Source organism: Morone saxatilis, unplaced genomic scaffold (genome assembly GCF_004916995.1).
Source record: "Morone saxatilis isolate NCDOM2014 unplaced genomic scaffold, NCSU_SB_2.0 Contig18, whole genome shotgun sequence".
In the NCBI taxonomy this organism is placed as follows: Eukaryota; Metazoa; Chordata; class Actinopteri; family Moronidae; genus Morone; species Morone saxatilis.
In genome coordinates, this window is record NW_023339740.1 from 11,829,330 (window position 1) to 11,852,686 (window position 23,357).

The window sequence follows — 23,357 nt, forward strand, 5'->3', positions numbered from 1 at the left end:
AGTTAACACGACACTAACATGATTCATCCTTAAGGAAACTGCTATTGACATGGGTCAAAATGAAATAGTCATGCTCCAAACAAATCCTATGAATGATATTTTTGCATAAGATAGTCATTGCTGGAATCATACTATTCGGATCATGTAGTTTCGGTTGGAGGCCTGAGTCAAGTCAGGAACCTTACCCAACAGTCAGACTCACTGTCAGGCTAATATGTGCACGTACATTCAAACGTTATTACAGTATGCAGAGCGTGTTTTGGGGCCTTTTGTGTTAAAAACATTATAAAAACCTGCAGTTACCCCCTCTGTCTCTGTCACTATGAAGAAGGTGACGTATTAGCACATAAAAAAAGGAATATTTTTTCCTTGTTTAATACAGGACTTGCTCTATTTCACCCTGTGTATTAGTTCAGTTTTATAATATGTGTCTGTGTGTGACTAAGTGAGATTGCTTTTGCATGCACGTGTATGCGAGTACTTGCAAGTGTGCAATATGCCATGAGGGTGAGGCTGGCTAGTTACAGTTACGGTAAGTTAAGATACAGCAGGGCCTCTGCTGGTAAGTGATGTATATGGGTCACGTTTGAGGTTAGTGCATCAGCCTGTTGAGATTATACTAGTGGTTCCCCACATATAGACTGCAGTTGTGCAGGATGTTATGTATTCAGTGCTCACCCATTCCTAATAAACAGCACACGAATAGCAGCTGTACCATCTTGTGAAATAAAATCAAGTCATTCATTTTCAACATATTTATTTATCTAGAACAAGACAATAATAAATACAAAAATACACATTATATATGATTTAAAAAAATAATAAATATGGCTTTTATGGTTTTTAAAAAAGACAGTTAAAAGACTCAATATGGTCAAAAAATATATGTCCTCAGGACAAAGGTAACATAGTGGTCTCAGATCAACAAAGAGATCGATGAAATAAGCTCATAAAAGAGCTTCCAGAGATAGAAATGGACTGAGCGCAGGAGATTTAATGACTGTCTTTTCTTCTTCCCAGGGTCACATTCAAACAGAGGCTCCATGTCTTCTGTGTCGTTTAGAAGCCATATATGTCTCAATGTAGTTGAACAGCAGACCCAGTTCGCCCATGGCCTTATATAGACCTTTACTCTCCATCTGTGGATAAACACATGACCCAGTTTATTGACATCATCTGTCAAAATACAAGCATGCACACATACATGTTTTAAACATTTTCAGTATTGAAGATGAAATCTAGGCACTCACCTGAGTGTAAGTAGAGTTTAGGGTATTAATGTCAAACTGATGCTTGCAGTTGAAGTAATGTCTCTGTAAGAAACAATAAAAAGATGATGTTAGCAAAGGCGTTACCAACTTTCATTAGACTGTCCTGCCCCTAATTAACAGCCCCCCTCCCCACACACTTGTAGCAAGTAAGGCAGAGTTAGAGCAACTTTGTCAGTAGCAGCATGTCCTCGCTTCTGCTTCTTCCCCTTTTGCAAAAACTGGGTGATGTACAGTTATGCATGCGGCTGCAGTTTAGGAATCACTGACTAATGCAAAAATGATGACCCCTCCTATGAGCCATCACTGGACACATCCCTTTAAGTCGTTTGCCACATTCCAAAAAGTGCGGGGAATATTATAAAAGTTTCCGGATGTAGTCCAAACGAGAAGATGGTCTGGCTGGTGGCAGACCACTGTGACAGCTAACCACGTGTATTCATGAAAAGCAAGACCAGTCGCCTCAATGTTCCTTGAGTCCAAATATAACCTTTTAGTGCAGTGTAGCAATTGGGAAACATTTAGAATGTATATCCTCCAGGAGGGGATGATACATAATACGGAGGTCGATTTTAATGTATTCCCTTAATAGTTATTCAACAATATCACAGCAATGCTGCACAAGGACAATAAAGTCATCTTGTCAACAAGCGCATTTGGACAAATATGCAGCTACACATTGCGCACTGGATGCTACGGAGCTCTTATGGAGCCGACTGCAGTCGGTGCGTATTTACATCTTTATTCTGCTGTAGGAGGAACACGTGTAGCAGGTACTCACACATCTGGTGACATCACTCTTGAGCTGGTCGAAGATCTGCTGGATAGACTCCATGTGAGGCTTTAAGTCCTTAGTGTCCTCCGTCACCCCGGCCATGGCTGTCGGCAGAACCGTGCTTAGATAAAACTCCAGTATGCTGTTAATGGCGTGGCAGGCGAACGGGGTCTGAAAGTGGGAGGAAAGCGGCAGCCCGGTTATATGCTGTCATTTAACTCTTTACTGGCGTGCTCGACTTCTCAGTAAATGTATGCTCTGTGCTTCCGATTTGACTTTGAGAAGTAGCACTTTTCTTTTTTAGCCATACAGAAAGGACTTCGTGGAGAATGAGTAAGGCAAAATTACTTTTAAAGTGTCCTTCGCACCAGTCCTGTTCTAGCAAGCGCTGAATCCAATCATCGTTGGCTTCCTGCAAAAAGAAACAGCTTGTGCTCAGTGTGCATGGCGAGGCACTGTCAGGCGGTGCAACTGACAGCTGGGCACCAGTGAATGAGACATAGCTACCATGGCCAACATGGACGGTTGAGCGATCTTCCAATGATGCTGCACTAACCTCTCCAACGGTATGTGCCGAGTCAATAAATAATAATCATTAATAATAAAATATTATAGTATATAGTCGCTCAAACATCAAACCATAATATACTATTAAAAAGATAGCCCATAACCATAATAAATAATATAAATAATACTTATTAATAATAATCATATAATACTGTGCTTTACTTCTGCAACATAGAAATCTCGGATCTCTGTGCAAGTCTGCTCTGAGGTTGCCTAACATCCAGGGAACCGCTCCACGACAACACAGCACTGGTTTTGCACTGGGACTGAGCACCAGACATGCAGAAGAAATAAGACGACAGGGAGACAGGAGGAGAGACCGAGGAGGTCATGCTGGTGGACAAGCTGCTGAGTCCTTTCTGAGGCTAAGAGAGAGAAAGAGAGGGGCGAGCTGGCCCTCCCAAGGGTGAAGATGCTGCAGGCTTAGATGGAGGTAATTGAAGTTTTCTGACTTCTGACTGGGGGGAATCTTGGAGGTTTGCCTGAACAGGTCAGTAAGAAAAAAAATTCATACATTGTGGGCTCAATCTGTGGTCTTAATTTATAGCCCAGATATGAAGGCAGAGACTGACAGGAAAGCCAACATACTTCATACATTAAGGGAATTTATTTTTTTTTGCTAAATCCATAATTAGGTATGAGCCCACAGCCTCCCATGAGATTATGGCTGGTACTATTGATAGAAATCTCAAGAATATTCACCCTTAAAAATCATTTATATTATTCTTGTATTTTTCCATTTTACTATTATTATGATTCTATATTAATATTATGTATTATCAGTATTATTAAGGTATATATATTAGTAGTATGTGACTGCCACATAATCAGTCCCATCTAAAAAAAGGTTAACCAAGTGACATGCCTTTATCCACCTGAACTAGGCAACAAGATAAACAGACCTTAAAATAGATACTGCATAATAGGTTTTTAAAATTGCATTAAGAGCAGTAAATCACATTATATTGTTCCATGCATTCAACAATAACCAGAGGAAAAAGTGCCACTCAGATGGAAGAATGACTTATTGTGGTTTGAGTTTGATGACGCTGTGGAATTCCCCTTTGTTTCCAGACCATTGCGTGAAGACTGACAAAAACTGGAAGACAGGTGACATCTAATTGTCTTATGCTTTTTGGTGGTGATTGGGTCGGTATGGTCATCGGTTATCCTTTGATGAGGTTTGCTTAGGCAATTGCATGTACATTGGCCTATATATATATATAATAAACTATATATATAATATTATATATATTATATATATAAATAAGTATATATAAGTAAGTAATAATAATATAATATATATAGTATATATTTATAAATATATATTATAATATATTATATATATATTATCATATATATATATGATAATATATATATTATATATATATATACGAGAAACGAGAAACCTCAGAGAGAAGTGATTTGGGACTCTTAAAGATGGCAGAGGTGTTTTCCCTTCAGTACTTTTTCTGTTATGTCCACTTTTCTATATGAATTTGTCTGTTGGTTTTATGCTGTCTTAGCCCATTTCTGTTGGGTAACAGTGGAATTTTGAACAATCATTCCCAGTGATTATCTCTGCATGATGAAGACTTCACAGTCTGTACAAATACACTTTAGGACAATTTGTCAAAGTTCAAGTTAAAGTTCATTTACTGGATGAAGCTTGGGTCATACTGAAGATAACACAGCATTAAATAAATAAAAACAAAGACAACACAGACAAATGTGGTAAACCAGTGTGCCAATACTTGACTTTGTTCTTAAAAAGGCTATAGTATGGAAGATTTAAAATGCCTACAAATGAAAACAACTCAATGAATATACAATATCTACAGAATTAACTGTTTTTCATTGTGACAATTTTCCATGTCAAGCACATAAAACAAAGTGAAGAGGTGTATTGCATTTCAGTGTTGCCCAGTAGCATTGAGCTGCAACTAGTAAATTCAAAGCACTCTTACTGCAGATGCAAGGAGGTACCTCGGGGAATGGCAGCAGGCGGGGCTTAATGTTGGCAGCCATGACAGTTAGCCTTTCGAATCCAAACAGCTCTGAAAACGCAAAATTGGCTCTGAAACACTGAAATGTAACATACATTTTTCACTTTGTTTTATGTGTTGTGTTGTAATTTTACTTTATTTCTTAGTTTGACTTGTTTTTTTAGGAATTGTACATTCTCCATACTCCAGTACATGTGTTACATAAACTAACAAATATCCTAAAATTAAAAGTTTTTAGTCAACATGCATGTGAGTCTTTTGTGATCTCACAATTTCGAAAGTTATGACAGTTTAGTGATAGCAAAAATAGCGTTTTGAGCTAGTACAATAATAAATACTAATACAGGCTACGACAACTGTGGCCCACTACAAAAATAGCATACACACTGAAGATAGAGAAATGGTGGCGGTTTGGGATTGAGAGAAGGAAAAAAAAAAGTTGTCCAATTAGTTTCCAGAGAATTCTGTGAATTGCGAAATCCAAGTAAGACTGGACAAAACGAACTGCATCAATACGCAGAAAAATAGGTCATTGCACTTGTACATACAAATTACAGCAGCTAAAAAATGCTGGTTTGCAGTCCAGAGGATTAACCTAAAGTAGATGTTATTCTGTAAACTGTTCAAAATGTAAGAATTAAAGAATGTAATTAAAGTAATAGATATAGTAAGTTATAGATTTCTTGTGTCTTTTAAGCAACATGCTGTATGTATCGTATACATTTAAATATATGTACATATTTTATATATATATATGAAAGTTCATATGCAAAAAACTGAGTTGAGTCAGCAGTAAGCAGTTTATGGGAAGCACTTCTGAGTTCGGCACTGACTGTGTATGTGTTAGCATGCATTTGTAGCTCTGCATTTAGCTGTGTGAATTCATGATTTCGTGTGGTTGCTCTTTCATTATAGATCCTTCTGCTTGGTCTACACGGATTTCAGTTGTGGCTTTGTTTTTGTGTGTGTGAGAGCAATTTTGAGTGTGCTATTATGTCATAGTATTTTTATTCTTCATTCATTTTTAGATATTAGTCATCTTCTCCCTCACACACGACTAATAATCCAACCCAGCATCCGAGAAGTGACCGGACAAACTGCAGAGTGATACAATCAATGGCGTAGAAAATGGGTGTAGTATTACTAATCCTTTCTATCATATGAAATGTGTTTGCAACAACTTAGTGGATGTGTTGTTCTCTCTGTGTGTTATCATCCTGTCATATGTTTCTGATTGTGACATTATGACCTGAACTCAATAACCATGACTGAAACTAGTTTGATTACATTTTCAGGTCACATTCCCTTGAGTAAGACAATCCAGTGGAGGCTCAGTATCAGTATATAAGTTAAGTTAATGTTCATTGTGCATTTAAACCAGAGGTAAGAAGTCAGTGAAATTTCTCGCCCTGCTTATTCTGATCAAGCTGTTCCCTTCAGTCAGCTCTACCAGGAACCAGTGTCCTTCTACCCCCCCCCATTGGGGGCCTACCAGGAACCAGTGTCCTTCTACATGCCCCTCTTTTCACACTGCGTCCTCAAAACTGGGCCAAAGCTGAATCAATCTTTCATCGATCACTTTCTCAATCTCTGAGCAACATCTGTGCTATTGTGCTGACAATTTTGCTCTTAACTGCACCTAAACTCAGTTTCTGACGTTGTCACTAACCAGTGCTGCAGTAAGCAATATTAACTTATTACGTTGATTTGAAAGGATAAATGTACCTGGACTTTAATGTGGATGCTGGTAGATCTTTGCATGATCATCTTGACTGTGAATACTTTGTGCTTTGCAGACCAGATGAACTGCGGTGAACTATACTTTTTGCCTTTACATTTCCTCCACCTTATGTGTCACATTGTGTGCACCTTGTGTGTCTGCATAGTGTACTTACTGCTGTCTCCTTTAGAGGAAATCTAACTGTCTTTACAAATAGATTGACCACATTCCTCTTTCACTTTCACATTGGCTGTGTGTTAGTTGGTATCAGTGTTGTGTGTGTGTATTGTATTGAATCATTCAGAGATATGTTACTGTATTATGATTATGTTATGCGAACATAAATAATAGTAGTGTGTGTGTGTGTGTGTGTGTGTGGGTGTGTGTGTGGGTGTGTGTGTGCGCTAATGTCGTCTCAAAAAGGCTACAAAGAAAAGATCAAGTTGTTCCCTTCAGTCAGCTCTACCAGGAACCAGTGTCCCTCTACACGTCCCTCTCTTAACACTGCCTCCTCAAAATTGGGCCAAAGTTGAATCAGTCAAATCTTTCATCTATCACTTTGCAAAAATGTTTGAGCAACATTCAACAGAAAGTAGTCTGCTCTGGATATGATGAAGTGCTGTTGTGCTGAAGGTGGAGTTTTGCTCCCTCACTTCCCAAACTCAGTTTCTGATGTTGTCACTGACCAGTGCAGTACATGGACCTTGTGTCATACTGAAGATAACATGGTGTATTAATAATAAATCAGTCACAGGTGCCAATTTTCTACAGTACCTTCACTACATTTTGCTGATAATACTCATACTTTTATTTGAGTGGGATAATGAATGTAGGACTTTTACTTGTAATTTGTATTTGACATTGTTGTATTGCTACTTTTACTTAAGTACAGGGTCTGAGTACTTCTACTACTGGTTTAGGGTTACTAAGCTTGTCTATCAAGATGCAAGTTATTTCCCGGGTTTCAACACAGATGGTAAAAAAAACTGACTACATGACAACTTTCAAAGGAAGTAAGACTGTTTAATTTTGGTGGTTCTCTGTAGTTTAAGTTTCATTTCTTTTTACCATTTGCAGCAAAGTGAAAAAAGAGTCTGACAGAAACATCCTGTTTCGCTAAACAGCAGACAGCTTTACAAAGTGTAGGATCTACAGAGTATGAGAATCAAGTGTGTGTACAATTTTTTTCAGCTTTGTTCTCTGTCTGCTTTTCAATTTGTTGATATTGCAGAAGTTAAGATGATTTGATTTTTAGGTCGCTGACTTGTGAGTTAGAGGACAGGGTGTTCCAGTGGAGGCTTCATATCAGCAAGTTAAATCTCATTGTACCAGACTTCATTTAACTTAAAGTTAGTTTAAGAAGTCATAACCAACCTTCCTGCTTCTGCTCCTGCAGCAAATTATGACTGTGTTACATCCTCTAAATTGTGTTGGCTTTGTGTTATTATTGATCACTACTAAATGGTTATACAGAGCACACTGACAGGAAACGCTAAAAATTAGTTGGTAAATTTAGTTTTTTTAAATGTTTTTATTGATGTTAAAATTATTTTTAAACTTAAACAGTAGAAACACATGTACAATACCTTAACAACTTTCTATAAATATCAATACCTAAACATTTATGTTCCTAATTTTAATTATAAATATTGCAATATCAAAAAATTCAGTCCACATGTTAGTGGATAAGTCATACATTAAGTTAATTCAAGTACAAAACAAGGAAATGCTCATCAACTGCATGCACAACTGCAGTGTTGATTTTGCTCAGCATCTATCATGTGTGTGTTTGATCATGTGTGAGTCCCTCCAGCCAGTCCAGCACAGTGTCCAGTTCTCCCACGGCCTTCTGTGCCGCCTGCTTTATTTCTAGCTGCTCAGAGAGAGAGAGAGAAACACAGATGATTTATTGATTAGCATAACTGTACAGAAACAATTTTCAGTTTGCTTTGTCTTGTTAGAGTGAGTAGGTTTTGGTTAATGAACGCTACAGCTGGAGTGCTGCTGAGGAGTCATATTTTAAGCCCATTTAGTCAGACATATAATATGTTACATTAACCCTCAGCACCCTGGCAAGTTTGATTGTTTTGCATGCCACCTATCAGGATATTCACCAAAAAGTAGCATGTAGCCCTTAACTATTGAAAACCAACTAAGATATTGTTTGTAAAATTGAATCACAGTACTCCAGCACCCTCTGCAGTCCACTGTGAGAATGTGGGACATGAGCTGTTTATGTACAGTGAGTTATTCTCTATACTCCATACCTTGATAAACTCAGCATGTAGGGAGTCAACTGTTCTCTGTGTCTCCTCTGTGCAGTGGCAGTGCTGAACACAACAAAATACAATTATTAATTAAACTCATTGCAGTTTTTAATTAAAGTGCATTTTATCATTGAACTAACTTATTGAACAGCTAACTTACACATTTATGTATATCCTTTCTGATGCTGACAAAAGCGTTGGCCAGAGCGCTGGAGCAGCGTTGATCTTGTGGCTGGGCAGAGGCATAGTTGCTGAACACTCTCTCAACGTAGAATTGGAGCACAAGACGCAGGAAACAGCACGTCTGACCGTCCTGATAGAGACACATAAAGGTCAGATTAGAGCACGCTCACATTTAACTACAAAGCCTTGATCAGTCTATGACTTAGGGCAGGGGGAAATTAAAAGTTTTAAACAGAACATTAGGATAGAAAAAACCATAACCAGCTTTACATCCAACACAAAGACTCACCTGAACATCAGTAATCAATGATTTCTTCAGGAATTTCACTCCGATCACAGTGTCTCCTGCTATCTGTAATGCAAAGACCACAAAGAAAAAGTGAGAAGTTTCCACCCACTTACAGGTGAACAGTTTCTGATATTGTGTTGTGTATTTATGAGTGGTTAAGTGATTGCTTGGGTCTGCACGTTGTGCTGGATTAGACAGCTGCATTTGTTGATTTCTATGATTTATCTTAAGTTAGAAGTTTTGAAAGTGTGCCACTATTAAACTTACCGCATTTGATCGTATGGTAGAGTAATATTTGCGCAGCTCGTGTGTGTGAACATTGACAGAGCAGCTGTTCAGATGCAGTGTTCGGCTCTCTATGAGTTCACTCAGACAGCTGAGCAGGAGGACCAGACAGATAGAGCGGCTGAGTATCATCTTCATCACTGAGGTTATCTGGTGGGAGAGCTAACAGAAGCATTGCATTTGTTAAAATCTCTAAAGATCAATCTTACACAGTAGGTAAAGGTTAATCTAAGGTTTGTATGAATTATTTATCATTCTATTTAACATATTTTTAATTTTCTTATTCTTGACCATTTAGGAATTGTTATAAAATCTCAATTGTCACAATTTCACCAGAGAAGGTGATGTCTTTATAAATCTTGTTTTTCTGAACCACATCCACAAAAAATTATAGATAGTCAATTTATAATGATTTAAAAAATAGATAAAAACAGCAAATCTACACATTTCAGAAGCTGGAACCAGCAAATGTTTATAGTAATTATATTATTATTAGGATAAATATTATAGTGATTTACATAGCAATTCAGTATGCGTTTGGAGCACATGGAATGTATTTTTGCCATTTTCATGTATTCTCTCATCCTAGTTGACTTCCTTATCCTGCTTTTAAATATAAGGCTAGCAGCAATCATCCACCACCATGACCCCAACCAGCACCACCTATGTTTAGACTCACCTGTGTGTGTGTGTTATTCAAAGGAAGAGTCCTGGGAAAGATGTGCCTCTGTGTCTCCATGCTGACTTCTCTTATAGTGGAGTGAGGGGGATTTTTACCAGGCATTGCACAGTTTACACGGACACACACACACACACACACACACACACACACGCATGCATGTAACTGCATGTACACGCACACAAATTAATTTTACAGGAGAAGGAAGTGTGCAACAGTTAGAGGAACTGCCAGTGGATGTCTCAATACCTGATTGGAAGAAAAGGAAAAGGAATGATTGAAGATTTCCTCCTCCCTGATGTGCATTGTGGCCCTTGTAGAGAAACACCTTCGCTGTCAGTGACGTGTCGTGTAATTATTTCATGACTCATTCACTAGATTAGGATGTCGTCATTCCTCTGCAGCGTTAATTTATTAAGCTGTGTGTTCCTAGTTATGGGCCTACTGACTCCATCATTTGACTAATGGTCTTTTAAAATGTCTATTGTTTAGGGTGTATGTTTATGCACCAATATGAGTTTGTATTTGTGTTCTTGTGGACTTCTAATCACTGTGTCTGCTCTCAAATGTTGGATAACTGTCTTCAGCTGTATACTGGAAATAAAACCTCCCACAGCACAGTGTAATCCCTTCACTGTCACTGGCAGTGACTTCACTCCTGTCAGACGAGTCCTGATCAGAAACACCTACCGGACCTGCTTGTCAGTCCAGGTTAACTTTTGATAACTGCTCAAAATTTACTGAGCAGGGAAGTCCAATGTAAACAGGAACAACCAGTAAAAAAAAGTCAATCAATCACATCTATAGCAACTGCAAAAACTGTAAATGACATTTCCGTCCAGGAGGTGTGCCTGTCAGTCACTTCACTGCTAAGGAATGCTTAATGCTTGTTTCTAACCACTAGAGGTCGTCACAAAGCTTTTTGGACCTGGAAAAACCTCCAAGTCACCAATTTCTGACTCTGTTGCACTGTTTCAGCAGCTGGTGAATATATCAGCTACTGGTCTAAGATATTTCTGTTCATATTATAAACCCGCTTTACCGCTGTTCCTCTAACCCGCTTTTACACAAGCTGCATCTTTGTTGTCTCAAAAGAACAGAAAACATGTCGTAATTGTGTAGACTGTATATACATATGTCAGCTAGAGATTTGTTTTGTTTGTTGTGAGATTTCAGGGCAACAGGAAGCAGCTATTAGAGGCAAAATGAGGCCAGATCATCACTGCCTAATACCACTGTATTCAGCATTGCAACAAAATCTAAAAAGAATGAGTTCACTGTAAAGTTTGTACTGCAGGTCTAGTAAAATATATTTGAATAGTTTTTCTGACTTTTTCTGACTCTGTACTGCAAAGGAGCTGGTATCCTAATGTATAGTAATGTATGGTAAATTAAGTGTAACTTTGATACAAGACATAAGCAGCCAAAGAAAACTACTTTTCATATTCTTAATCTTAGTTAATCTTACATATATGTTTTATTTTGACTCTATTGTTGACCCTTTGCCCTCTGCGCATTTGCAGCATTTGACTTTCCTCAGTTTTGCATCTGATTCTGATCTGATATCTAAATTTCCTGTGACATAAGCTGTGTTGGCGATGCAGAGTTACGAGTGGAGCTTATACTGGATGATGAGAAAATCAAAAAAATGTAATTTGTTATTTCAATTAAAATAAACATCAAACATGATCAAATGATAAAAGAAAAAGTTTTATTTTCCATTATTTGTACAAAGCTTCTTTATACAGAAGAATAATATACAGAAGACTAAGAATAAAAAGAATAAAATGACATTTGTACATGGAGTACCTTGAAAATCACAGGCTCATTTGGGACAGTTTCAACTACATGGTAGTTATGTTTTAAATTGGTTCTTCTGACATCCATTGCAGGTTGTTGTTTATTGTCCTTGGTGGCAGTTCTACTCATCTGCCAGCTAACATAACTACCCTCTATATCTGTAGCATGTCTGTCAATGTACCTGCATTTTCAGGCTTTACTCATTTTTTTGCATTGTAATTTAATAAACAAAGAATGACTGATAAACTGTAACTCCTACAAAAACCTAACCCTAAATGTTGGTATACTCACTCTGTAGATTCAATGTTCTGACTCTCTTGAATCTGGCAACAATGAAACTTAAACCTAAAAAGCTTGAACTATCAAAGCTTCACGGTTGTTTCATTTATTTGCTTTGAGTTCCACTGAGGATATACCGTGTGCTCCACTGAGCGTGTTCTGCCTTAAAGTCAGTTTGTGTATGTGTGTGTATGTGTGTAGTTTGTGTGTGTGTGTGTGCCCTCAGGCCTTTAGGCACAGTTCTCCTAAAAGACAATAGAGCGAAGGTGTCTGAAGCACATGATGACATCCAGAGGGATGGGGGGGATCAGGTGATTTCCATCCAAACGCAGGTACCTGACGCAACAGAACACGCACTTAACTTAATGCCCTCACATTGACTGACATAATTTTTTGTTCCTATTTACTTCCTGCCAAAACATGCCACTGCCCCAGTTTGTATTGTTGAGTGCCAAGATGTGACATAATGTGACGTACCTTAGTCTAGGAACCAGGCTGTCATCGCTCAAGTCGGCCTGCAAATTGAATGGGCAGAGCAGGGTGCCATTGATGCCTGTCAAGAAAACACACAGTCATGAATGCCTAGTCCTCAAATGTTGTTTTCTTTCAAACAAGCAAGAATTTTAAGAAATCTGCCAATTAAATAGGATTATTTTGCTGTAAGATGTAAAAATGTAAATCTGCCAAGCAAACAAATGGGGTCAAACCAGTGGAGTAATGCAGGGTATATGCAGGTATATTATACTATATACTATTGGTTATACCCACTTCTAAATCCCCTCTTATGGACACCATGTGTAAAGATTACTGGCCCATTTTGGGGTGAAATATATTTATGCATTAGTAGTCCTGTCACTGTTTATAACACATAAAGTTTACTTTATCTTTATCCCTTACTGTACTGTAGCCTCTTTAAAAAAAAAAACTTGGGGCATAAATAAAGAGTATACCCACTTCTCCAGTTACCACTACACCACTGGATCAAACTTTATAGCAGGAATAAAAAAAGAAATCAGACTAGAGAACAAGGAAAAATTAATATAAGGCAATTATCATGGAACCGCCTCACCTTTCACATCTGAACATTGATTTAAAGCATGTTATTGACTCTGTGAGCCTGAGGCAAAGCTTTGCTGTCCTGCCAGCAAAAACTTGTTTGTCTTATTTAGTCTCACACAGGAATACTCTTAACAGAGCTGCCTGAAAAGCAGTTTGCTGGCTCGCATAGGAACGTAAACATGAACCAGCCACTGCGAAGCCCTAAAAGTAACACAATAAAGTAAGATTATGTAGACAGAAGAGAGACACGAAATGGGGAGAGACATTCAGCAGGTCAAACCCACGCTGCTACAGCAAGGGATCAGACTTAGTACATGGGATGCGTGCTCTACCAGGTGAGCCCCACTCACATGTGAGATAAATGAAGTTAGAACTACCTACATTGACAGAAACCATCAAAATGTATCTGATGTATACTGATTTTTTAGTTTGGCTTTTGTCCCATCCACCGACACGTAGGGCACAGTGTTTATGATGTATACTGCCAACAACAGTATCGCTATGGTAGTAAAACTTACACCTTTCTCATTGTAATTCACACATGGTGTTTGGTGACCTCATGTAATTCCCAGCATAAGCCTATTCCTCAGCATCAAGCTGAGTAGAGGTCTAGTCAGATACACTTGTGATTTGAATAAAAATACATTTACAGCATTACAACATTAAAGCTGCATTAATGTGTTGTCCCCTTGGGGCAGCATTTATCTGAGATTTTTTTTTATACTAAAAACAGCTGCCTTGCTGAAAGAAATGAGTTTGATGACAGCACTGACAAATCAAAGCAGTAAAAGTGTGGGCTGTAAAACCAAAACAATGAGCTGAAACAATGCAGAGAAACTGCTGAGTCAGGTAATAATTCTCTGCGGCTTTGTCACTGTGAGCTTTTTACATTGCATGCCAGTAGTCATTTAATCCATTGTTATTAAAAAATAGATTGATTACTACAGCTTTAAGTACAATGTCTTATAAAGTTAAGTCTGTTAGACATACTATCTCTCACAAACCCCTAAGCTGGTGCTGATTGCTGCTGAGATAACGTACTCTCGATGCTGTTGTGGTTGAGGTGCAGGTGCTCCAGGTGACTGTTGAAGAGAGGAACGGAAGCGAGCTGGTTGTGGGACAGTTGCAGGTCCAGCAGGGTGGATATGTTGAACACAGCCTTGGGCAGTCCTTTATCACTCAGCTGGTTGCGGTTCAGCCTCACAAACGCCAGGTGAGTGAAGTCTCTGAAGTAGTCTCTGAACAAGAGAACAATGAATAAAATGTCAATTCCCACCAGTGCTTAATGATGCATGATGTGTGTATGTGTGGTCATCAGCTATGTGACAACGTGTGCACTGTATACTTACTTTGGGATGTCATCTATATTGTTCCTGTCCAGGAAAAGCTGTATGAGGCCACTAGGTATGCCAGCAGGCATCTTTTTCAGGATGTTGCGAGCCAGATTGAGCTGCATGAGGCTCGTCAGGTCCTTAAATGTGTTCTTTCCCAGGTCACTGTCACTCAGCTGAAAGAGTCATCAAACTTGTGTTTAATCCAGAAAATGCATACAGGTGGTTGATACTGCTCATACCTAAACAGCACAGTGTAGTGAGATGCTCACAGGTATTTTTAAAAAGAGCTTTACCTGGTTGTTGTACAGGTCAAGTAGAGTCAGGTTCCCCATTTTGTTGAAGGCACCGGCAGGGATCTTCGAAATACGATTCCTACTGAGACGGAGCTGTTCTAGGCTTGCTGGGAGACCTGAAGGGACCTCTTTGAGCTGGTTATGCTGTGCATAGAGGTACAGCAGTGCTGGGATCTTCTCAAACACCTACACAAGAGAGAGAGATACAGACAACATGTTTTGAGGTGCTTTTAGGGTATTTTCAATTCCTGAATATTAATTGAGGAAGCTTCCTGACCTGTTTGTTTATTCGATGAATGCGGTTATTAGCCAAGTTGATCCAGCGAACCTCAGTGGCATTGACGAACGCCTCTGGCGTCACCTCTGAGATGTAGTTGTTCTGCAGGTACAAGTAGTGGGTTCTAAATGGGATGACAGGGATCACACGGATGTTCCGGTTCTCACAGTTGAGAGAATTCGGATAGCTCGGCGAGCATAAACACTCTCGTGGGCAGTCAGCATACATGGAGGGTGGGCCCAGGATGGGTGGGGGGAAGTCAGTTGGCTCCTGGGGCTCTGGCTGTGCTGGTGCAGCAGGCTGGGGGACAGAAGGCTTCCTGGTGGTGACTGGGCGCCTGGTGGGCTTCTTTGGCCGAAGTCTCTGGGTGAACACTGCCCCCATCAGGAGGAGCAGAGCCAATGCAGAGACGAGTCCCGCGCCGGCCTTCATAGTCCTATTTTAGAGTACAAAACAGAGATAGATTCTACTGAATGCATAGTTAAAAGAGCGAAAGAAACCTCCTCACAGCACACAAACTGTTATTTTGGTTCTGCTGGTTAGCCAATGCATCAGTTCATCCAACTCACACAGAAAGCTTAATAACAGAAATGCATGCATTGGTTCTGTTTGTGTGTCTTGTTCTGTGTGGGAGTTCTGGGCAGTGCTGACTCCCAAGAGCGTACAAACCCTGTTTCGGTGATTGGCAAGCATTTAGAGGCTCAGAGCAGACCAAGACATTAATCTCTGATTACACTAAAAACTTCAGTAAGCAAATGTTTGTATTTGCCTTATGATTGTCACCAGAGTGAAAGAGTTTTCAGGGTTGAACCGGCCAATGCAGTATGGACAATATGTAAAGAAGGTCTCTTTTGGATCTTCACCATTAAAACAACTGCAAAGTGACTTTGTGACTTTACTAGCCTGCTGAGTAGAAAATAATTAAGATATATACACCAAGAGAGCAGTCTGGTTCACCGAAACTTTCATAACCTTTCCACTGTCCAAGAGTAAGAAAAGTATGTGAATGAATGCTGTGAATTGAGGGGTTATGTCAAAGTCAGATCAATGTTATTCCAGTTTAAACAAATGGAAGATTAAGATCTGTGGCTTGGTAATATAAGTGAAAGAGAGAGAGCGCTAGAACGTAGGCAGTGATTTCTTTAATTTCTACTAAATTTAGAAGGAGGAGGGTCAGACACTGATACAGGAAATTAGTGCTTATGAGAGAGAGGAAAGGAAAAATTTGGGGATAAAGGCTCTATTGTCAGTGCTGGTCCAAAGGGAGAGTTGAGCAGGGGAAAACTTTAGGTCTGGAAGGTTAAAGCTCTTTGACCCAAGAGAGGCTCAAAGGAAACTGGGTTAAAGCTCAGTGAGACTGATGGACGCACTATGTATATTTTAAACCATAGTAAATACAACAATGTTGCAAGCTGAGATAATGAATATTTAGTTTGGTACCGACATGTATTTTAATGTTATTTAACCTTTTAGATTACTTTGTATATTGGTGGTGTTGGTATGGAGACTCATCCAAGACATACCCAAGAGTTTGAACTCTACATAGGGGAGGTAATTTAATTTTTACTGTAATTGATGACTTTTTAACATATGTCTACAATACATTAACAGATCTGTGCATCTTAATCTTGTGTGTGTACAATGTAATGACCTCCATATCCTCTGACTAAGAGACTGTAACACACACACACACACACACACACACACAGATGCAGATGTTTGAAAATTATTAACCTTTCACTGGAGATAAATTCACTTCTTATCTCATAAATCTAAAATTTTAGATTATCCAGAATGTCTGTTTGTGTCTGTTTCTGCGTGCTGTGGATTTTACCTCATCAGCATAAGCCTGCTGTAAACAATCACCACACAGCTGTAGAAATACATAATGCTTCGGCACAAATGCACCATTAGTTTCCAATCACTCTGCTCCAGTTAGGCAAGCCTCCGGCCAATTTGATAAACATCACATATGAATCACAGGGCAGGAATGGGGCTCAGGGCTGGTATCCGTCATGCCTGGAAAAACAAATCTGAACTTTTCTCTGACAGTGTTCCCTGGCACTGCCCTTCCTTTTCCCTCTCAGCCACCCAGAGCCTCCCAGCCCCTCGTTCAAAACCAGAACCAGCTCTCTTTCCCCTCGTGCTGCTGTTGTCATGACCTGCGGTCTGGCAAACAACTAAAGACTCAAAGTTGGAGAGGGCTGACTCATTGCTTTGTTATTTGTGACCTCGATAAGCAAATCTGATGATTATGAGAACGACACTTATTGCAGAGGGTCAGAGATTCCTGTAGTACATCTCTGCAGGTCAGAATGGCACAAACCACCTCATCATACTTTGACCAGATTCACATCACAGATAATTCATGTGTCACCAGCTATTATTAACTTGACTTTAAAACCAACCATTTTTGTACCATTTAATCGGATCCTTCCTTTAAAGACACACAAGGTCCATGAAGTAGTTGTCCTGAAGCTTCTAATCAAGCTTCTAATGGCTGTATAGCAGATGTAGTTTGCCCAGTTGTCATGGGAATGCAGAATTTCAATTTGGCAAATTGGCAAAACTGTGCCAAACTCATGTAAACTCAAGCTCATGTGATATGACCAAAAGCATTTTTGAACCTACAATTCACTTTTCCTTATCTAAAATGTTAATTTCGAACATTTCCACTCAAATTACAACTAGCCATAACTCAAACTTAACATATCATTAAAAATATTTACTTTCTATTTAAAGATGCATACTTGTCCTTTTTGACATATAAGCCCAATATATTATTATTATAATTATTGGTCAAAGTGCAATCAAAGATAATTTGAACTGCAGCTATGTTTGAAAACTACTGTTTTGATATCTTTACATTTTAATTGTGTACTAGTACTACTGTAAAAGTCCTCTTGAGAGATCTTCAGGGGTCATATTAATAAGACTATATCCAGACTGCTGTGTATGTCCATGAATGTCAGGAGAGTTAAAAAAAAACTCATGGCTCATTTTCAAGTAGGTTTTGAACAAAACTCTTTGTTACCACAAGGTCCTTGATGATGAGCTCCTTCCAGTTCATTTCTCTTATTGTTTTTGGCACAGGCACTGTGATTCCTTCAACTGAAAATGATCTACTGTTGTGAGACCGCTAAAAAAACCTTGAATAAGAGCCATGTCATGCACAACAGATATCTTAAAATATTTCTAACTAATCATCACAACTCCAAATCTCCAAATAACTTACATGATGCTATATGTGACGTCATACAAATTGCATCTTCTGACTGTTATGATGCATCTCTGTATATCTAAAACATTATGGGAAGTTAAGTCCGCCTTAACTGAAAGATGGACTCGATGTTAATATTTCTTGGTATACATACACTGGAATAGTAATCACCAGCAGATATCTTCCATTAGTATTACAATATTGCCAAAACATTTCCTCATGTGGGTGGGGCAGTACTGCGGTGTAGATTGGATCTAAAGGAGTTAGAATTTGCACTGGCAAAAACAAATGATACATCTTTTAATAAAATAAAATAATATGATTCTAATTTGAAGTAAAGTGAGAGTAGAGAACAGAACACTTCAGACTCTTCTGTTATCACTGCTTCTTTGTCTGGATCATCAACCTACAGCATTGTTTTCTTCACAGGGGGATTTTTAAAAGTTCAACCATCTTACAAAACTGTGATTCACCACAGACTGTGATTTTGAAAAAGTATGCATCAGCAATACGATCTTCTGAACATTTGGGGGCCTATGACCCATCACAAAATGTGCAGAGTAACTGCCACTGCAAAGTAAGTAACATCCATGTAAGCAAAAATTCTTGTTTTGCATTGCCTTGAAATTACTTGAGGATCTACCTGCTGAGCTGCAAAAATGAATATTCTCCACCAGCCTAAGTGAGCAACAGGGAGTTTCACAAGTGTGACTAAAGCTTCATACTTGAATTGTACTACAGCAGCTGCTGTCCTCACACACACTGATGGAAAAAGCTGAACTCAAATCAAAGTGAGTACGCAGGAGCTGGGGAAAGAAGTAGAGTTGAGGTGTGCAGCAGCTCACTGGAGGACAGAGTACCACTCTGTATGGCACAGCGTTTCTATAGAAACACACCAGCATGGCTCAGCTGTGCCAAGAATCAGTCATAGTCCACACACACACACACACACTCTCTCTCTCTCTCTGCTCTTTCTGCCTCGCTCTGTTTCACACAAACACACTCCTGCTAGCATTATCTTATTGATAATGTCCCATCTAAAACAGCACCCTCTGGAAACAACAAATGAAGTTTCTTACCTGCCTCTGGTACCTGCCCTCTTTTGTCAAGTCACAAGTTTTGTGTCTTTTCTTCTCTCTGCCTTTCTCACTTTTTTCCTTCCCCTCCCTCTCTCTCTCTCTTCCCCTGTTTCTGTCAGTCCGTAACCCTCCCCTCCCTCTCACTCCCTCTCTCTCTGTCTCTCTCTCTCTCTCTCTCTCTCTCTCCTTTAGTGGACAAGCCTGCCTGTTGGGTTTGTTCCCTGGCTTTTTTCCCTCTGAAGGTCACAGTGGTTCTTTCTCCCCCTCTGCTCGGCTCAGGGCCAGTGAGGTTTAATCTTAATTCCTTCTGGAAGACCGCCGGCTCTTTCATGTGTCAGAACTGTGTCACAATTTGTTATTATTTTGTTCTGTTGCAGCTTAGCATGTGAATGTTTGTCTCAAATAGACCAAAAGAAGGGTGCATGAGTATGTTTGCATATTTGTGTGTATGAACAAGCTAATGTTTCTATATCAGAAGGCCTTGTGAAATACTGTGAACACTGGACCTCTGTTAGGGAAAACCCAGCTGTAATTGCATCTCCCACCCACCCCGCTATTGTTTAGATGAGTGCACTCATATCCAGTCATGTGCTTTTCATTAGCAGCATCTCTCTGCTGACTCCATGGCATCTCTTCTGTGTCAGTGAAACATTCAGGAGGATTTTTTCCCCTAGCATCAGTAACTAAGTGATAACTGAGGTCCAGCGGACATATGGGGTGTTGTGGAGGGGTTTTTCAGGAAGTAGGGCTGTGTGGCACTGTGATTAACAAAGTGTAGAGCCTCTACGTGTGTGTGTGTGTGTTTATGTGTCACTAGGGGTTTGGATTTGGACATGTGTTTGCTGCCCTGCATTCCTGTAGAATGAGCTGCAGCCGAAGGATAATGAGGCGAACATATGTGGGGAACAGTTTCTAACACACATGTACACACATGTGCCTCATTTCCCTACTTTCGCTCACTTTCTTTTTCTTTTCATAAATTCTCCCCACTGCACTCCTGTCTTCTCTTCACTTAGCCACCAGGTTTGGGATACTGAGCTTAGCTGGGCCAAACATCTGGTCCAGACTGGTCCCAACCAGGAAAAGAATGACATTTCAACAAATGGGACACAGAATTGATTCTAGAACCTCTCACATCACATCTGTATCATCTGTATTTTTGTATGAAGTTAATGTGTTAAAATTATTAAATTAAAATTGCAAAAAAAAAAACAGAGGGACAGAGAGAGAAATGGTCATATGTAACAAATATGTCCCTTTTTGGGTGGTTTCCTTTCTCATCCTCTCTGCTACCATTTAAAGAAGGTCCAAGAATGTTATTTAAGGACCTCTGATCAACTACAGTGACTTCATTTCTCCCTAAAAGTTTTTATTTTGTCCTGCCTGCATGTAGGGATGACATCATTGGAAATAGTTGCTCATTAACAGTCTCATGATTTGGTTTAATGTTTCATGTATCGTGTCCATGGTGTAATATCATCAAAAATTAATTTAGAGCTGTGCAGTACATGTAAAAAAGTTTAAATCGCATAATGTGGAAATTAAAGCAAAGGTGATTCTTTAAATGAGGTGGTCCACCACAAATTGTTATGGTATTCGGCTACCGTTTAGCACTGTGTTGACAACAAATGTGACAGGCCTGGTCTGTGGCTGCACTGCTCCCTCTACAGAAGTGGCTAACACACAGTTTAATGCAAATAAAATATAATGTATGTATATAATGTAATGATAATGGCAATTTACTGCAGTCCAAGAGATGGTTGACACATTATAAGAAGATAATGGCAGGTTACACCAAAATAAACTTCAATTAGATTTTGGTGTCTGAGCTGAGAGATTTCTGTGTCTGAAGTTTCTTCTAGATTAAGATTTAAAGGTTCAGAGTGTAACATTTTGGAGGATCTGCAGAAACTAGATAGATAGATAGATAGATACTTTATTTATCCTGAGGGAAATTCAAGCAGAAATATTCAACAAATCACATGTGTACAGTACAGGTTCTCATGGATCCTGGTGGAGCCTCCTACCATGGTCCTGCTTGACTGCCATTGCTGATATCACTGATATTAGTGTTATTATTATTATAAGTATTATAAGCTCTTGCGCAGCACACACGTATGCATGAGTATATCGGCAGTAAGTAATTAGCAAAAATGGCAACAATATCACATTTGGTGCTGTTGAGCCGCCCTAAATCACGGCAGGGGCGTCGGGCGCAAAAGTCAGCGCCCACCTCTGGAGGCCTGAGTGGGGGGTTACAGTGGGGTCAGCTCCAAGTAAAGCAACAAGTAAAGCTAACATTATCTGTCCACCAGAAAACAAATCACCCGCCGCATGCATTTTCAGAAATGTAGCAAAAGTCACACACAAAAACACAAACAATTGAAAAGCCCACCTGAGTTGTAACTGTTGACTTGGAATATATTTTCAAAACAATCTACTCCCATTTTTAAATAGTTTTGCTACAATAATGGCTCCATAGATTATACCGTATGATGCTTGAATTGGAACATCACAATACCATGCAAAAATTAAATAAAACATGAAACATGGAAACTGTTAAGGCAAAGACTTCCGTTATGGTTACAAAGAAATTGACTGTTGGTATGGAGATGCCACCTCAAAGCATATTCTCTGGTGTAGAACCACAACCACAGAAGGTCAATTAATGTAGACTCTTTGGGTTGTGTTCAACAATAACGCTCTTAAAATTCTCTGTGATTCTGTAGTGTTTGAGGCTGATGCATTATAAGTGAACTACAGTGGTTGCGCACATTTATGTCAAATATCTAAAAAGATATGGTGCAGGAGTCATGACAAACTATTTATTACATAATTAAGATAAACGTGTATTAAAATATAGACATTTTATAGTAGTACAAGACAACACTTTTAAAATTATATAGGCGGCATCAAGAGCTAAAGAGATTCCCTTTTTCACTGTGCAGACATCTATATCTGCTGGGGGTTTTGTAAAGACAATGTTTGTGCTCTCTGCAAGAACTAACAAAAACAAAGAAACACACAGAATGCATTCCACCAGAGTGTAGATGTCAGATGCTCCTCTTAAAAGCTACTTTGTTGTTTGTGGCCATTCAGCCATACACAGTAAGAGGCTTTTGGAAAAGAAAGCCTTCTGCTTTATTGTCAGCTGTTAGCAAGGTACTGTACTTACAGCAACTCTGTGGCTTCTATTGAAACACTCAATGCTTTTATCTGTTTCTGTTTTTTTTCCAGAGTCTCCCATCCATGAGCATTTCCCAGCTTGTTCTTCTTAACTGCACACTGTCTCTCTGACATGCATTTTTCTCTCACACAACTGCCCCTTTTCATTTCTGATTTCACTGTACTTCTTCTTCCTGTCTCCAATGTCTGTTTCCTTCATCCAAGATGATTCCAATTTCACATCTACTAGATTTTCAATAGCATAAATCCCATTAGGAACTGAGAACAACAGATGCAACCACCTAAAAAATGTTGCATAATCAAAGGAGCTGACGTGTAGGGAGGAAAGGAAACATGGATGTAATGTATTTTTGGTTTATCAATTGTTTCTCTCTAAACAGGACACTCTCATCTCTTATACCACTGTCATAAACAATATATAGTTTTGTAGTGTCTGCAGATGCATGCCATCACTTTTCTTGTCTAAGTCCTGTATTGAGACCCACACTTGGAATTAAAACATTTATGCAAGAGTGTGTGTATAAGGGTGAAGGAGATACATTGATAAAGGCAAGATAAACTGATAGAGATGGAAAATTGATGGTGGAAGAGCAGGGACCTGAAGGATGCTCAGGTATAGAGTCCATGAAGAGCGTGTAGGTGAGGTAAAGTGTGGGTGAGTGTGTGTGGTTGTGCAAATGTGAGTGTTTGAGTATGTGGCAGGGAGAGGAGAGAGAACGAGACAACAGATAAGCACATTGGCAAACTGAAAAAACTGTGTGATGACAAGCTTGCACACACACACACACACA

General features: G+C 39.2%; 3 protein-coding genes across 3 annotated transcripts; all 3 read right to left on the reverse strand.

Moving 5' to 3' along the window:
- Window positions 1-666: 666 nt before the first annotated feature.
- il10 (interleukin 10) lies at window positions 667-2,402 on the reverse strand. The gene is made up of 3 exons (XM_035661975.1): window positions 2,050-2,402; window positions 1,251-1,313; window positions 667-1,139 (listed from the first exon to the last, which is right to left on the reverse strand). The coding sequence occupies exons 1-3, from the start codon at window positions 2,143-2,145 to the stop codon at window positions 1,029-1,031; spliced, it is 270 nt and encodes an 89-aa protein (XP_035517868.1). The 5' UTR covers window positions 2,146-2,402; the 3' UTR covers window positions 667-1,028.
- Window positions 2,403-7,080: 4,678 nt separating this feature from the next.
- Window positions 7,081-11,596, reverse strand: il19l (interleukin 19 like). The gene is made up of 5 exons (XM_035661973.1): window positions 9,343-11,596; window positions 9,076-9,138; window positions 8,764-8,916; window positions 8,604-8,666; window positions 7,081-8,209 (listed from the first exon to the last, which is right to left on the reverse strand). The coding sequence occupies exons 1-5, from the start codon at window positions 9,496-9,498 to the stop codon at window positions 8,114-8,116; spliced, it is 531 nt and encodes a 176-aa protein (XP_035517866.1). The 5' UTR covers window positions 9,499-11,596; the 3' UTR covers window positions 7,081-8,113.
- Window positions 11,597-11,728: 132 nt separating this feature from the next.
- prelp (proline/arginine-rich end leucine-rich repeat protein) lies at window positions 11,729-19,536 on the reverse strand. Its single transcript, XM_035661972.1, has 7 exons — window positions 19,381-19,536; window positions 15,082-15,517; window positions 14,805-14,990; window positions 14,527-14,684; window positions 14,219-14,415; window positions 12,596-12,671; window positions 11,729-12,454 (listed from the first exon to the last, which is right to left on the reverse strand). Exons 2-7 carry the CDS (start codon window positions 15,511-15,513, stop codon window positions 12,364-12,366), a joined length of 1,140 nt encoding a protein of 379 aa, XP_035517865.1. The 5' UTR covers window positions 15,514-15,517; window positions 19,381-19,536; the 3' UTR covers window positions 11,729-12,363.
- Between the last annotated feature and the right edge of the window lie 3,821 nt (window positions 19,537-23,357).

Coding starts and splice junctions, on each gene's coding strand:
- il10 (XM_035661975.1), bottom strand. CDS start 2,145: ATGGCCGGGGTGACGGAGGACACTAAGGACTTAAAGCCTCACATGGAG. Junction 1,314..2,049: donor AGAGTGATGTCACCAGATGT/GTGAGTACCTGC, acceptor TGTTTCTTACAG/AGACATTACTTCAACTGCAA. Junction 1,140..1,250: donor TAAACTCTACTTACACTCAG/GTGAGTGCCTAG, acceptor GTTTATCCACAG/ATGGAGAGTAAAGGTCTATA.
- il19l (XM_035661973.1), bottom strand. CDS start 9,498: ATGAAGATGATACTCAGCCGCTCTATCTGTCTGGTCCTCCTGCTCAGC. Junction 9,139..9,342: donor CTACCATACGATCAAATGCG/GTAAGTTTAATA, acceptor TTTGCATTACAG/ATAGCAGGAGACACTGTGAT. Junction 8,210..8,603: donor TACATGCTGAGTTTATCAAG/GTATGGAGTATA, acceptor CTCTCTGAGCAG/CTAGAAATAAAGCAGGCGGC.
- prelp (XM_035661972.1), bottom strand. CDS start 15,513: ATGAAGGCCGGCGCGGGACTCGTCTCTGCATTGGCTCTGCTCCTCCTG. Junction 14,416..14,526: donor AATATAGATGACATCCCAAA/GTAAGTATACAG, acceptor TCTCTTGTTCAG/AGACTACTTCAGAGACTTCA. Junction 12,455..12,595: donor AGCCTGGTTCCTAGACTAAG/GTACGTCACATT, acceptor CTGTTGCGTCAG/GTACCTGCGTTTGGATGGAA.